The sequence below is a fragment of the Stegostoma tigrinum genome, unplaced genomic scaffold (genome assembly GCF_030684315.1).
Source record: "Stegostoma tigrinum isolate sSteTig4 unplaced genomic scaffold, sSteTig4.hap1 scaffold_204, whole genome shotgun sequence".
Lineage (NCBI taxonomy): Eukaryota > Metazoa > Chordata > Chondrichthyes > Orectolobiformes > Stegostomatidae > Stegostoma > Stegostoma tigrinum.
In genome coordinates, this window is record NW_026728142.1 from 1,496 (window position 1) to 14,899 (window position 13,404).

General features: G+C 46.1%; 1 protein-coding gene across 1 annotated transcript in view; it reads right to left on the reverse strand.

The window, feature by feature from the left end:
• Window positions 1-2,797: 2,797 nt before the first annotated feature.
• The window catches only part of LOC132207918 (complement C3-like), a 250,276-nt gene continuing 239,669 nt past the window's right edge, over window positions 2,798-13,404 (reverse strand). The window contains exon 7 of the mRNA XM_059643736.1: window positions 2,798-3,186. Within this exon, the coding sequence (XP_059499719.1) occupies window positions 3,150-3,186 (37 nt within the window). The 3' untranslated portion in view covers window positions 2,798-3,149. The remainder of the gene's footprint in view (window positions 3,187-13,404) is intronic.

Here is a 13,404-nt window from a genome sequence, read left to right on the forward strand (position 1 = left end):
AATAGCCCACAATCTGCTGAGTGAACAAAAAAAGTACCCATTTGCCTGTGACTCTCAGATGGATTTCTTTCCGATTTATTTATTCTTTAATGAGACATAGCTGTTGCTGATTGTCCAGCATGAACTGACTTCTTGAACAGCTTCATGTTGCTGTACAGAGACCCACAATGCTGTTCCAAAAGAGATTACGAAGATTGACTCAGTAACAACCATTCATTTCCAAATAAGTTTGTGAGTAGCTTGGAGGTGATTTTTACTGGGGTTAGTGCTACCATGTCTGATGTCCTTGCCCTTGAAGATGAGTTTTCTAAGTCTGGAAAGGTGTGTGTCAGAATAGTGGGTAAAAAATGTGGCAGTGCATTGTACAGGGACAGGATCTTGTACAGGGACACATTATTGTCTCTTGGAGTTGGCTGTGGAGAGAATGGATACGGTGCCAATCAAGGGGCTGCTTTGGCCTAGACTCAAGATTGTTTTCAGTGTTGTTGGATCTGCACCATCATTGACACACTTCTGACTTGAGAATTGGAGGAGGGCTGCAGGCTTCGGAGTGTCAGCAGTTTCTACATCAAATCGCAGAGTCGTCTTGCTTTGTCTCTGAGTCTGTGGCCCCGAGTGATATCTAAAACCAGGTCATCTCTCTTGTGAGCTTGTTATTCTAAACTGGACATTGCGCTTTCTTTACTCAGAGAGTAGTCAGGGAATGGAACGCTTTGCTTGCAACGGTAGTAGATTCGCCAACTTTCGGTACATTTAAGTCGTCATTAGATAAGCATATGGACGTACATGGAATAGTGTAGGTTAGATGGGCTTCAGATCGGTTTGACAGGTCGGCACAACATCGAGGGCTGAACGGCCTGTACTGTGCTGTAATGTTCTATGTTCTAATGGTCTCTTCATTATAGAAAGGAGGTGATTGCATTTGAGCATGTGTGGAGGACATTCATCAGGATGTTCTGAGGGGGTGAAGCATTTTAACTCGATGGACAGTCTGGATAAGTTTGAGATAACAGGAACTGTCAATGCTGGAGTCTGAGATAACACAGCGTGGAGCTGGAGGAACACTGCAGGCCAGGCAGCATCACTGTTTTATCTGGATAAGGTTGGCTTCTTTTCTTCCGAATAGAGAAGGTTGAAGAAGGTCCTGAAAAAATGGTCTGCATTCTGATGGGTCTAGGCGAGGGAAGCAGAACGACCATTCATGGGGTGGGAGGTCGGGGGGGCTGGGGGGGGAAGAGATACATACATTTAAGCTAAAAGGCTCAGAAGGAATTTCAGGAAAGAAAAGACACCCAGAAGGTGCTGGGTGTTTGGAATTCATTGTCTGGGACTTTAGTTGAGGTGGTGGATAATCTTTTCACATTAAAGAAAAAGGGTTGGTACAGCACTTAAAATGAAATAACATTCAAGGCAACGGGCCTATTGCTAAAACATGAGCCGAATGTGAACTTAGTGTGGCTTCAGTGGTTACAGACACAATGGAATGAAGTGCTTGTTCAATTCACACGGATGATCCCTGGAATGGTAGGCTTAACCTATGATGAACAGCTAAGGATCCTGGGATTGTACTCACTCCAGTTTAGAAGGTTGAGGGGAGAACTAATAAAAACTTACAAGATAATGTATGGTTTAGAAGAGGTGGACGCTAGGAGGTTGTTTCCGTTAGCAGGGGAGACGAGGACCCGTGGGCACAGCCTTAAAATTCGAGGGGGTCAATTTAAAACTGAAATCAGACGACATTTCTTCAGGCAGAAAGTGGTGGGCTTGTGGAATTCATTGCCGCAGAGTGCAGTGCGGGCCGGGATGTTGGACGCCTTCAAGGCAGAGATCGACAAATTCTCGATCTCAAAAGGAATCAAGGGCTACGCGGAGAGTGCAGGGAAGTGGTGTTGAAATGCCCATCAGCCATGATTTAAATGGCGGAGTGGACTTGATGGGCCGAATGGCCATACCTCCACTCCTATGTCTCATGGCCTTATGGTCTAATTCTGGAGAATTCTCTTATTCTATGTTTCTGGAGCAGGGAACAGTGAGTGGACAGCACAGGACAGTTCACTTAACTTCTCCTTTACCAATCTTCTATCTGCCTCCCCACTTCTCCCCATTTTTTTCAGAATCCCCTTCTCCTCCCCCATTTTTGAAGAAGGGTCTCGACCCGAAAAGTCAGCTTTCTTGCTTCTCTGATGCTGCTCGGCCCGCTGTGTTCATCCAGTTCTACACCTTGTTCTCTCAGATTCTCCAGCATTGGCAAGTTCCTACTATCTCTTCAGGAAGCTTACTTGTTTTTGCACCCAACCTGTGGTGAGAATGTGGAACGCACCGACTGTGTGGGTGGTAGAGGCAGAAACTATGATAACATTTAACAAGCCTTTGATTGGGCATTTGCGATGCCAAGGCATACAAGGCTCTGGGTCGAGTGCTGGGAAATGTGATGAGAATAGTTCGGGACTTGCATCTTGTGAGGGCACATACAATTTGCTGAAGGGTCTGTTCCATTGCCATAGCACTCTATTATGCTGTCCCTCAATGATCCTGTGACAAGTAAGTGAAGGTTTACAGAAACAGGTACTTTTCAAGGACAATGCCAAAAGGAAAAGTGATGCACAGGCAAAGTGCATGTAAGAATTTAACCAAGGATTAACACCATTGAAGAACTGGAATTTGTGCCAATGCACCAAACCTGCAGATGAAAATGCAGTGCCCAGTTTGATTGCAAACTGCAACAACCACCAGTTAGTAACATGATCCATGGAAATATCTGAATGCCTGTTGTTGTGATCTCAAGCATTTACCTGCGTCGAGTGAAATCCACCACCATAGTTCTGTTGCATCGTTAGCCACCTCGCAATCCGTGTTGCATAGTCAATATCATTCCTTGACAATGCTTGAAGCAAGGCATAAGCAGTGGTTTCCACAGTCATCGCAGAAGCCTGTGCTGCTTCAACTGGATACGGCTTCTCGTCCTCCAACAATGGAGGCTTTCCAGTTACCGACATCAGAATCTGTCATTTGTTAAAGGGATTAGCTGAGAATAAAGTTTACATCATATAGATTTTTGTTTGCATTTCACCAACACAACAATGGTTTTGCTGGTCAAGATCCAGCATTATCTCACCCCTCATGTCTATAACATTCTCCATACTTCCCGCTCAGTGATGGGTCCTTTTGTTTGGGAAAAATAGGCACCTGCGAATGCAAATGAATCAAGATGAGCTTTAGTTTCTCATCAGGCTATATGGCAGTTATTACAAGATGTTATGAACAAAAGGTGAAGGAGCAGATGAAACCATTCACCAGTCTGGATGATCTTCTTGCCCTCATCCTGAGGAGGCATCACAGATCTTAACTTACACGCAATTCAAATTATTTCAAACAATGACAAGACTGAATGTTCCGGATACTGTAAATGCCATGGCACCTGGCAGCATCCCACAAACTGTGCTGGAACAATGTGCCCCAAGGTCACCACACCAACAGTAAATGTTTTCCAGTACATTTTTAAACACTTGCAACACTCACATTTCAGAGAAAGATGACCTATCGCGCAATCGGCAGACAAATTGTCCTGACCAATTATGACCTCAATGTATTCTCCATCATCAGCGAAGTAATGCAACATCTGGATGACAGTGCTGTCAAACAGCTGCACACTAAGGTTCAGTTTACTTTTCGTCATGCCACACTTCTCGTAACCTCTTTCAGGATTTACCACAAATATGATCAGAGATCCTGAGCTTGAAAAGGAAGGAAAGTGCAATCTGTCATTTCCACCAAGGCAACTTCTGATTGAATGTGGTGTGAAGCAGAGGAATAGAAAATTGAGTCAGTGGCATTCACTGGATATCTGCACTGGTTGAAGTCATGTCTTCATTTGAACCAAAGTGGAGACATGAACGTTCATTGAATATTGTCCAGGTGTCCAGCAGAATTCATGACTTTTCCAACAGTGAAGTCAACGATGAGAAAATACAGTGAGACTTGGACAACGATCAGGCTTGGCCTGATAAAGGATAAGTTACATTTGCACCATACAAGTGCTAAGCAGCAATCAGCTCCAACAAGAGAGAATATGACCATATCACAAAATTCCATGTCCTTACCCTCACATCATCCTTACATTTTTTTTAAATGTGCAAGTGTTATCCAAGCCATGCAGGGCAATGGGCCAGGTGTTGGAAATGAGGTAAGAACAATTCAGTGCTTGTCTTTGACTCTCACAGAATCCGTGAGCTTAAGAATTTAATTCTCCTGTACTGTAGACCACTGAGGTGCTTGGCTATCCACTTAATCAAGGTTAACACTGATCTAAAACTAAACTGGAACGGTTATATAATCAGCAGCAGCCAGGTCCGTGGTACAAACCGCCCTGCTGTGGGACAGGGTCAGGCAAATCCAAGTGAGTGATCGTGGTTGGAGACTCATTCGTTGGGGGCATAGTTTCTGTAGCCACATTTGAGATACCAGGGCTGTGTGTTGCTTCCCTGGTGCAAAGGTCAAGGACATCTCTGAATGGTTGCAAGAAATTCTTAACGGGGAGGGTGAGCAGCCAGAGGCCATTGTGCACATTGGTACCAATGACGGAGGTAGAAAGAGGGATGAGATCCTGCGGACTGTGTACAAGGAGTTAGCAAAGAGGCTGAAAGGCAGGACCTAGAGGGTAATAATTTATGGGTTGCCACGAGTGCCACATGTTAGTGAGTTAAGTCAGAGAAAGATAGGTGAGATGAATGCATTGGTGAAGGAGCTGGTACTGGGGGCAGGCTTTCAGGTTCATGGATAATTGCGACCGCTTCTTGGGCAAGGGGTGACCTGTGTAAGAGGGATGGGTTGCACCTAAACTGAACGGGAACAAATACCCTCACAGGAAGGTTTGCTAGTGCTACTTGGGAGGATTTAAAGGCTGGCAGGCAGCTGGGAACCAGAGCAGCAGGTCAGCAAGCATATGAATTGATGGCAGGTACATGCTAGGACCAATAAATCAGAAAAGAATGGCAGTCAGAGACAGGTACATGAACATGATGGCACCAACAAGCTGAAATATGTTCATTTCACTGCAAGGAGTATTACAGGTAAGGCAGATGAGCTTAGAGCCTGGATCCGTACATGGGACTCTGATGTTGAGGCCATTACAGAGGCTTGGTTGAGACAGAGACCGGACTGGGTGCTCAATGTTCCAGGGTTTCATTGCTTTAGACAAGATAGAGGGGAAGATAAAAGAAGGAGGTGCACTCCTAACCTGTGGGAAATGTTACATCTGTACCTAGAAAGGACATTCTGGAGGGCTTGCCCACTGAGGCAATAGAGGTAGCGTTCAAAAATAAGATAGACACAATCACTCTGATCAGATTAAACTAATAGCCTGCTCCCCTGTTGCCACTGACACACTGAGGAACAAATATGTAGGCAGCTTGTGAAACGATGCAATAAGTCAGAGTTGTCACAGTCAGTGAATTTAACCTCCACTGTATTGACTGGGACTCCCTTACAACAATAGTTTAAATGAGGCTGAATTTGTTAAGTCTATCCAAGAGAGTTTCTTGACACAGTATGTGGATAGAAGATGGGCCATACTGGACTTTGTCCTGGTCAGGTAACTGGTAAGAAGGGTGGGAAAGCATTTTGGAAATAGTGATCACAACTCCTTCAATTTTAAGATTGCTATGAAGAAGTATAAGTCAGGACCTTGGGGGAGAGTAAATTATATCAATTTTAGGTAGGAGCTGGGGAGTGTTAATTGGGAGGAGCTGTCACATTTGCCATATGGGAATTGTTTAAAGGCCTGCTTATGAGTTTAGGATCAGGAAGGAGGAAGGACAAGGATGGCAAGGTAAAAGACCCTTGGATAATTGGGGAGGTTGTGAAGTTAGTCAAAAGGGAAAAACAAAAATATGTCAGGTTTAGGAAGCTAAAATCGAACAGGGCCGACATAAGAAAAAGCAGAAAAAGAAAGGGCGATGAAATGACCTTGGCAAGGAGGGTTGAAGGAAATCCCAAGGCATTCTGTGCATACATCTCAAACAAGGGGATAAATAGCAAGAAGGTACGACCATTCAGGATAAAGGAGGGAACTTGTGTTTGGAAGCAGAGGATGTGGGCAAGATCCTAAATGAGTACTCTGCATCACTATTCACTCAGGCAAAGGGTGTGGAGGATAGTGGGATTTGTGTGGAGCATGCTCATATGATAACAGCATTTTGAGATCAAGAAAGAGCATTAAGGTGGATAAGTCCTCAGGACCCAATGGTATCTACTCAAGTTTTTCAGCGAGGTGAGAGAGGAGATTGTCGGGGCATTCAGCAAGATCTTTGTATCCTTGGTAGCCACTGGAGGGGTACTGGAGGATTAGCAAGTTGCTAAATGTTCTTCTTCTGTTCAAGAAGGGAAATAGGGTCAATCCAGGAAACTATAGACTAGCGAGTTTCTCATTGTTCATTGGAAGCTATTGGAGAGAATTCTTAGGGATTGTATTTATCTGTATTTGGAACAGCATGGCCTAATTAGGGACAGTCAGCATGGCTTTGTGCAGGGAAGGTCATGTCTTACTAACTTGACTGAATTTTTTGAGGAGGTGACGAATGTGATCAATGAAGGTAGAGCAGTGGATATTGTTTTCATGGATTTTAGCAATACTTTCAACAAGGTGCCTCATGATAGGATCATCCAGAAAATTAAGATGCACCGAGTCCATGGTGGCTTGGATGCTTGGATTCACAACTGGCTTGCCCAGAGAAGACAGAGGCAAGAGGTGGAATGGTGCTTTTCAGGCTGTAGATCCAGGACGTTTGGTGTTCCGCAGGGATCTGTGCTGGGACCTCTGCTGTTTGTGGTCTATACAAAATGACTGAGGTGAAAATATAGATGGATGGGTTTGCAAGTTTGCAGACAATAGAATGATTGGGAGAATGGTGATGAGTGTAGATGTCATAAAAGGATACAGATCAGTTGCAGAAACAGCAAGTGGATTTTAATCCATTAAATGTGAGATGCTCCACTTTGGGAAATCAACTGTTACGGAAAAATATACTGTTAATGGCACCCCTCAGTGCAGACACCCTCAGTGCAGAATTGTTAAGGTGGGGATGCAGGTGCACTCAATCTGTTCATTGAGAACTGTCAACGTGATATCCCCTCAATTTCTCTGTTCCCCGCACCAAACCCAACCTACGTCCTGCCCAACTGACTGCCCTCCACGCACTCATATCTCACCCTGACTTTGTTATTAAGCCTGCCGATAAGGTGGTGCTCTTCACGGGGTATGTGGTCTGGTGAGCTGAAGTCTACCTTGCAGAGGCTGAGCGCCAGCTCTCAGATACCTCCTCCGACTTCTCCTGGACCATGGCCGCACCGGGCCATTGTATCTACTACAGTAACTGATCTTGGTCTATCCGGTGATCTTCCCCCTCTGTTTCCAAGCTGAAAGGCCACAGCTCCCCACAGGTTGCTCCTACGTCCCCCTAAAAATCCACAAATGAGACTGTCCTGGCAGACCCATTGTTTCAGCCTGTTCCTGCCCCACAGAACTCATCTCTTCCGACCCTGACTCAGTCTTCTGTCCCCTGGTCCAAGCACTGCCCACATACATCCAGAAATACTCTGACATTTTACGCAGTTTTAAAAACATCAGTTTGCCGGTTCCAGCTGCGTCCTCTTTACCATGAACGTGTAATTCCTTTACACATCCATTCCCCACCAGGAGGTTCTCAGGGCTGTCCTCTTCTTCTTGGAGCAAAGACCAGAACATTCCCCTCCCACCACCACCCTCCTCCACTTGGTCGACCTCATCCTCACCCTCAACAACTTGTTGTTTAACTCCTCTCATTTTCTTTGGGTAAGAGGAGCAGCTCCGGGCACCTGCGTGGGCCCGAGTTAAACCCGTCTCTTCACGGGGTATGTGGAACATTCCCATCCACAACACTTTCTCCGATACATCAATGATATCATCCGGCTGCTTCTCTCTCGTCTGAAATTGGAAAACTTCATCAACTTCGCCTCCAATTTCCATCCAGCCCTCACTTTCACCTGCTCCACCTCTGACTCCACCCTTCCCTTCCTCAACATTTCTGCTTCCATTCCTGGGGGTAGGCTTCGCACTAATATCCATTACAAACTCTCTGACTCTCACAGCTACCTGGTCTATATATCCACACACCCCACTTTCTGTGAAGACTCCAACCTCTTCTCTCACTTCCTCCATCTCCATCGAACATGTTCTCATGAGGCCAACATCAACAAGGGAGCCTCCAAAATGTCCATCTTCTTCCTCAACTGAGGATTCTCCGGCTCCGTGGTCGACAGGGCCCTCAACTGTGTCCAACCCAGCACTTTTGCCCTCACCTTTTCTCTTCCCTCCCAAGATAGCAATAAGGTTCCACTTGACCTTACCTATCAACCCACATGCCCACATCCATACCAACCTCAGGCACCATTTCCACCACCACCAGCAAGATGCCGCCACCAGACACATATTCCCCTCCCCTCCCTTATCCGCCTTAACCGGATCATCAGGAGGAAATGCAAGCAGACACGGGGAGAACGTGCAAACTTCGCACAGACAATTGCCCGAGGCTGCAGTGCGAACCACTGAGCCACCGTGCTGCCCAGAATCTTGGTGGTGTGGATGAGCAGAGAGATCTCGGTGTCCACGTGCGTAGATCCCTGAAAGTTGCCATGCAGATTGATAGGCTTGTTCAGAAGGCGTACGGCGTGTTAGGTTTTATTGGTACAGAGATTGAGTTTCGGAGCCATGAGGTCATGTTGCAGCTGTACAAAACACTGGTGCGGCCGCGCTTGGACTATTGCGTACAGTTCTGATCGCCACATTATCGGAAGGATTTGGAGGGGGTTTATTAGGATCTTGTCTGGTGTGGAAGGAAGGTCTTATGAGGAAAAGCTTCGGGACTTGAGGCTGTTTTTGTCAGAAGAAGGTGAAGAGGCAACTTAATAGAGACATACAAGATAATCAGAGGATTAGATCGGGTGGACAGCGATAGTCTTTTTCCTCGATGGTGATGGTGAGCACGAGTGGAGATAGGTTTAAATTGAGGGGAGATAGGTATGGGACAGAAGTCAGAGGGAGGTTCTTTATTCAGAGAGTAGTATGGGTGCGGAATGCCCTGCCTGCAACAGGAGTAGATTGCCAAGTTTAAGGGCGTTTAAATGAACATTGCTAAATATATGGATGGTAATGGAATAGTGTTGGTTAGATGGGCTTCAGGTTGGATTCACAGGTTGGCGCAACATCGAGGGCCGAAGGGCCTGTACTGCGCTGTAATGTTCTATGTTCTATGTCATAATACTTCAGTGAATTCTGGTTACCCTGCCGTAGGAAGAATGCTGTTAAACTATACGGAGTGCAAAAATAATTACAAAAGGTCATTGCCGGGACTGGAGGGTTTATGAGGAGTGATGGATAGGCTCGGACTTTTTCCCTGGAGTATCGGAGACGAAGGGGTGACTTCCAGAGGGGTAAAAAATCATGATGGGCATTGATAAGGGGAATAACCAAGGTAGGGGAGTCCAAAGCTAGAAGGGAGTAGGTTCAAATGTGAAAGGGGAAAGATTTAAAAGTGACCCGACAGGCAACTTTTCCCACACAGAGGGTGGTGCGTGAATGCAATGAACTGCCAACAGACGTGGTAGAGGCAGATAAAATTTCTGTATTTAAAAGACATTTGGACAGGTACACAATGAGGAAAGGTTTAGACGGATACCAAACGCAGGCAAATGGGACCTGTTAAGTTTGGGACACCTGATCAGTACAGATGATTCGGAGTGAGGGTCCTGATTCTGTGCTGTATGACTCTATGAATCTATGACTGAAGAGCTAACGAGGTGTGTGGATGAGGGCAATGCATTTGATACAGTCTACTTGGGCTTCAGCAGAGCTTTTGACAAGATTCCCCATTTGAAGACTGTTAGAACAGGAAACAGTCCATGGGATCAGAGGACACATGTGCACAGGAAATCATAACTCATGTAATTTGAATGAGTTTTTTAAAGTAGTAATGAAGAGCATTGATTAAGGCAGAAACATGGACGTATATGGGTTTCAGTAAGGCGTTCAAGAAGGTTCCTCACAGTAGTCCAGTGGGGCAGTTAAAACACGGAGCACAGGGGGAGCTAGCCATAGAAGATAGAACATAGAACATACAACATTACAGCACAGGACAGGCCCTTCGGCCCTCGATCTTGTGCTGACCTGTCATGCCGATCTCAAGCCCATCTAACCTGCACTATTCCATGTATGTCCATATGCTTGTCCAATGACCACTTAAATGTACCTGAAGTTGGCGAATCTACTACCGTTGCAGGCAAAGCGTTCCATTCCCTTACTACTGTCTGAGTAAAGAAACTACCTCTGACATCTGTCCTGTATCTTTCACCCCTCAATTTAAAGCTCTGCCCCCTCGTGCTCGCCGTCACCATCCTAGGAAAAAGGCTCTCCCTATCCACCCTATCTCACCCTCTGATTATTTTAAATGTTTCAATTAAGTCACCCCTCAACCTTCTTCTCTCTAATGAAGACAGCCTCAAGTCCCTCAGCCATTCCTCGTAAGACCTTCCCTCCATACCAGGCAACATCCTAGTAAATCTCCTCTGCACCCTTTCCAAAGCTTCCACATCCTTCTTATAATGCAGTGACCAGAACTGTATACAATACTCCAAGTGCGGCCGCACCAGAGTTTTGTACAGCTTCACCATAACCTCTCGGTTCCGGAACTCGATCCCTCTATTAATCAAAGCTAAAACACTGTATGCCTTCTTAACAGCCCTGCCAACCTGGGTGGCAACTTTCAAGGATCTGTGTTCATGGGCACCGAGATCTCTCTGCTCATCTATACTACTAAGAATCTTAGCATTAGCCCTGTACTTTGCCTTCCAGTTACACCTGCCGAAGTGCATCACCTCACACTTGTCTGCATTAAACTCCATTTGCCACCTCTCAGCCCAGCTCTGCAGCTTATCTGTGTCTCTCTGCAACCAATCCTTTGTCACTATCCACAACTCCACCTATCTTAGTGTCGTCTGCAAATTTACTAACCCATCCTTCTACGCCCTCATCCAGGTCATTTATAAAAATGACAAACAGCAGTGGACCCAACACCGACCCTTGCGGTACCACCAGAAACTGGTCTCCAGGATGAACGTTTCCCATCAACTACCACCCTCTGTCGTCTTTCAGCAGGCCAATTTCTGATCCATACTGCTATATCTCCCACAATTCCATTCCTCTGCATTTTGTACAATAGTCTGTTATGGGGAACCTTATCGAACGCCTTGCTGAAATCCATATACTCCACATCAACCGGTTTACTCTCATCTACCTGTTGGTCACCTTCTCAAAGAACTCAATAAGGTTTGTGAGGCACGACCTACCCTTCACAAAACTGTGCTGACTATCCCTCATCAATTTATTCTTTTCTAGATGATTATACATCCTGTCCCTGAGAACCTTTTCCAACACTTTACCAACAACTGAGGTAAGGCTCACTGGCCGATAATTACCAGGGATGTCTCTCCTCCCCTTCTTGAACAGGAGAACCACAATTGCTATCCTCCAGTCATCTGGCACTAATCCTGCAGACAATGACGAGTTAAAGATCAATGCCAAAGGCTCGGCAATCTCCTCCCTGGATTCCCCGAGGATCCGAGGATAAATCCCATCCGGCCCAGGGGTCATAGCTATCTTCACCCTCTGTAGGATTTCAAATACCTCTTCCTTGTGGACCTCAATCTCACCTAGTCCAGGAGCCTGTATCTCTGTATTCTCCTCGACAACATTGTCGTTTTCTAGAGTGAATACTGTTGAAAAATATTCATTTAGCGCTTCCCCTATCTCATCTGACTCCACACACAACTTCCCACTACTATCCTTGATTGGGCCTAATCTTACTTTTCTCATTCTTTTATTTCTTAAATACCGATAGAAAACCTTACGGTTTACCCTGATCCTATCCGCCAACAACTTCTCAAGTCTCCTCCTGGCACTTCTGAGCTCGCTCTTTCGGTCTTTCCTGGCTACCTTGTAACCCTCAAGCACCCTAACTGAGCATTCACATCTTATAGAAACAGAAGCCTTCTGCTTCCTTTTGACCAGAGATTCCACTTCCTTCGTAAACCACGGCTCCCGCGCACTGCAGCTTCCTCCCGGCCTGACAGGTACATACTTATCTCGGACACACAGGAACTTTTCCTTGAATAAGCTCCACATTTCTATTGTGCCCATCCCTTGCAGTTTCCTTCCCCATCCTATGCTCCCAAAATCTTGCCAAATGTCATCGTAATTGCCTTTCCCCCAGATATAACTCTTGCCCAGTGGTGTACACCTATACCTTTCCATCACTAAAGTAAACATAACAGAATTGTGATCGCTATCACCAAGGTGATCACCTACTTCCAAATCTAACACCTGGCCAGGCTCTTGACCCAGTACCAAATCTGATGCGGTCACTGCACTCCAATTCCATTAGTCACTACATCCCACTTCCCTCAGTCACTGCATCCCACTTCCCACAGTCACTGCATCCCATTTCCCTCAGTCACTGCATCCCACTTCACTCAGTCACTGCACCCCAAGGCCCGTCAGGCACTGCATCCCTATTACCTCATTCACTCCTTCCCATTACGTCAGTCACAGCATCCCATTTCACTCAGTCACTGCATCCCATTTCACTCAGTCACTACATCCCACTTCACTCAGTCACTACATCCCACTTCACTCAGTCACTACATCCCACTTCACTCAGTCACTACATCCCACTTCACTCAGTCACTACATCCCACTTCACTCAGTCACTGCCTCCCATTACCCTCAGTCACTGCATCCCATTTCCCACGGTCACATCATCCCATTTCACTCAGTGACTGCATCCCATTTCACTCAGTCACTGCCTCCCATTTCAGTGAGTCACTGCCTCCCATTTCAGTGAGTCACACCCTCCCATTTCAGTGAGTCACACCCTCCCATTTCAGTGAGTCACACCCTCCCATTTCAGAGAGTCACACCCTCCCATTTCAGAGAGTCACACCCTCCCATTTCAGACAGTCACTGCATCCCATGTCCCCAGAGTCACTGCGTCCCATTACACTCAGTCACTGCATCCTATTTCCCTCAGTCACTGCATCACATTTCACTCAGTCACTGCATCACATTTCACTCAGTCAGTGTTTCCCATTACACTCAGTCACTGCGTCCCATTTCACTCAGTCACTGCAAACCATTTCTGACAGTCACTGGAACCCATTTCACACAGTCACTGCATCTCCTTCCCCTCAGTCACTGCATCTCATTTCCCTCAGTCACTGCATCTCAATTCCCTCAGTCACTGCATCGCATTGTCCTCAGTCAAGGCATCCCATTACACTCAGTCACTGCATCCTATTTCCCTCAGTCACTGCATCCCA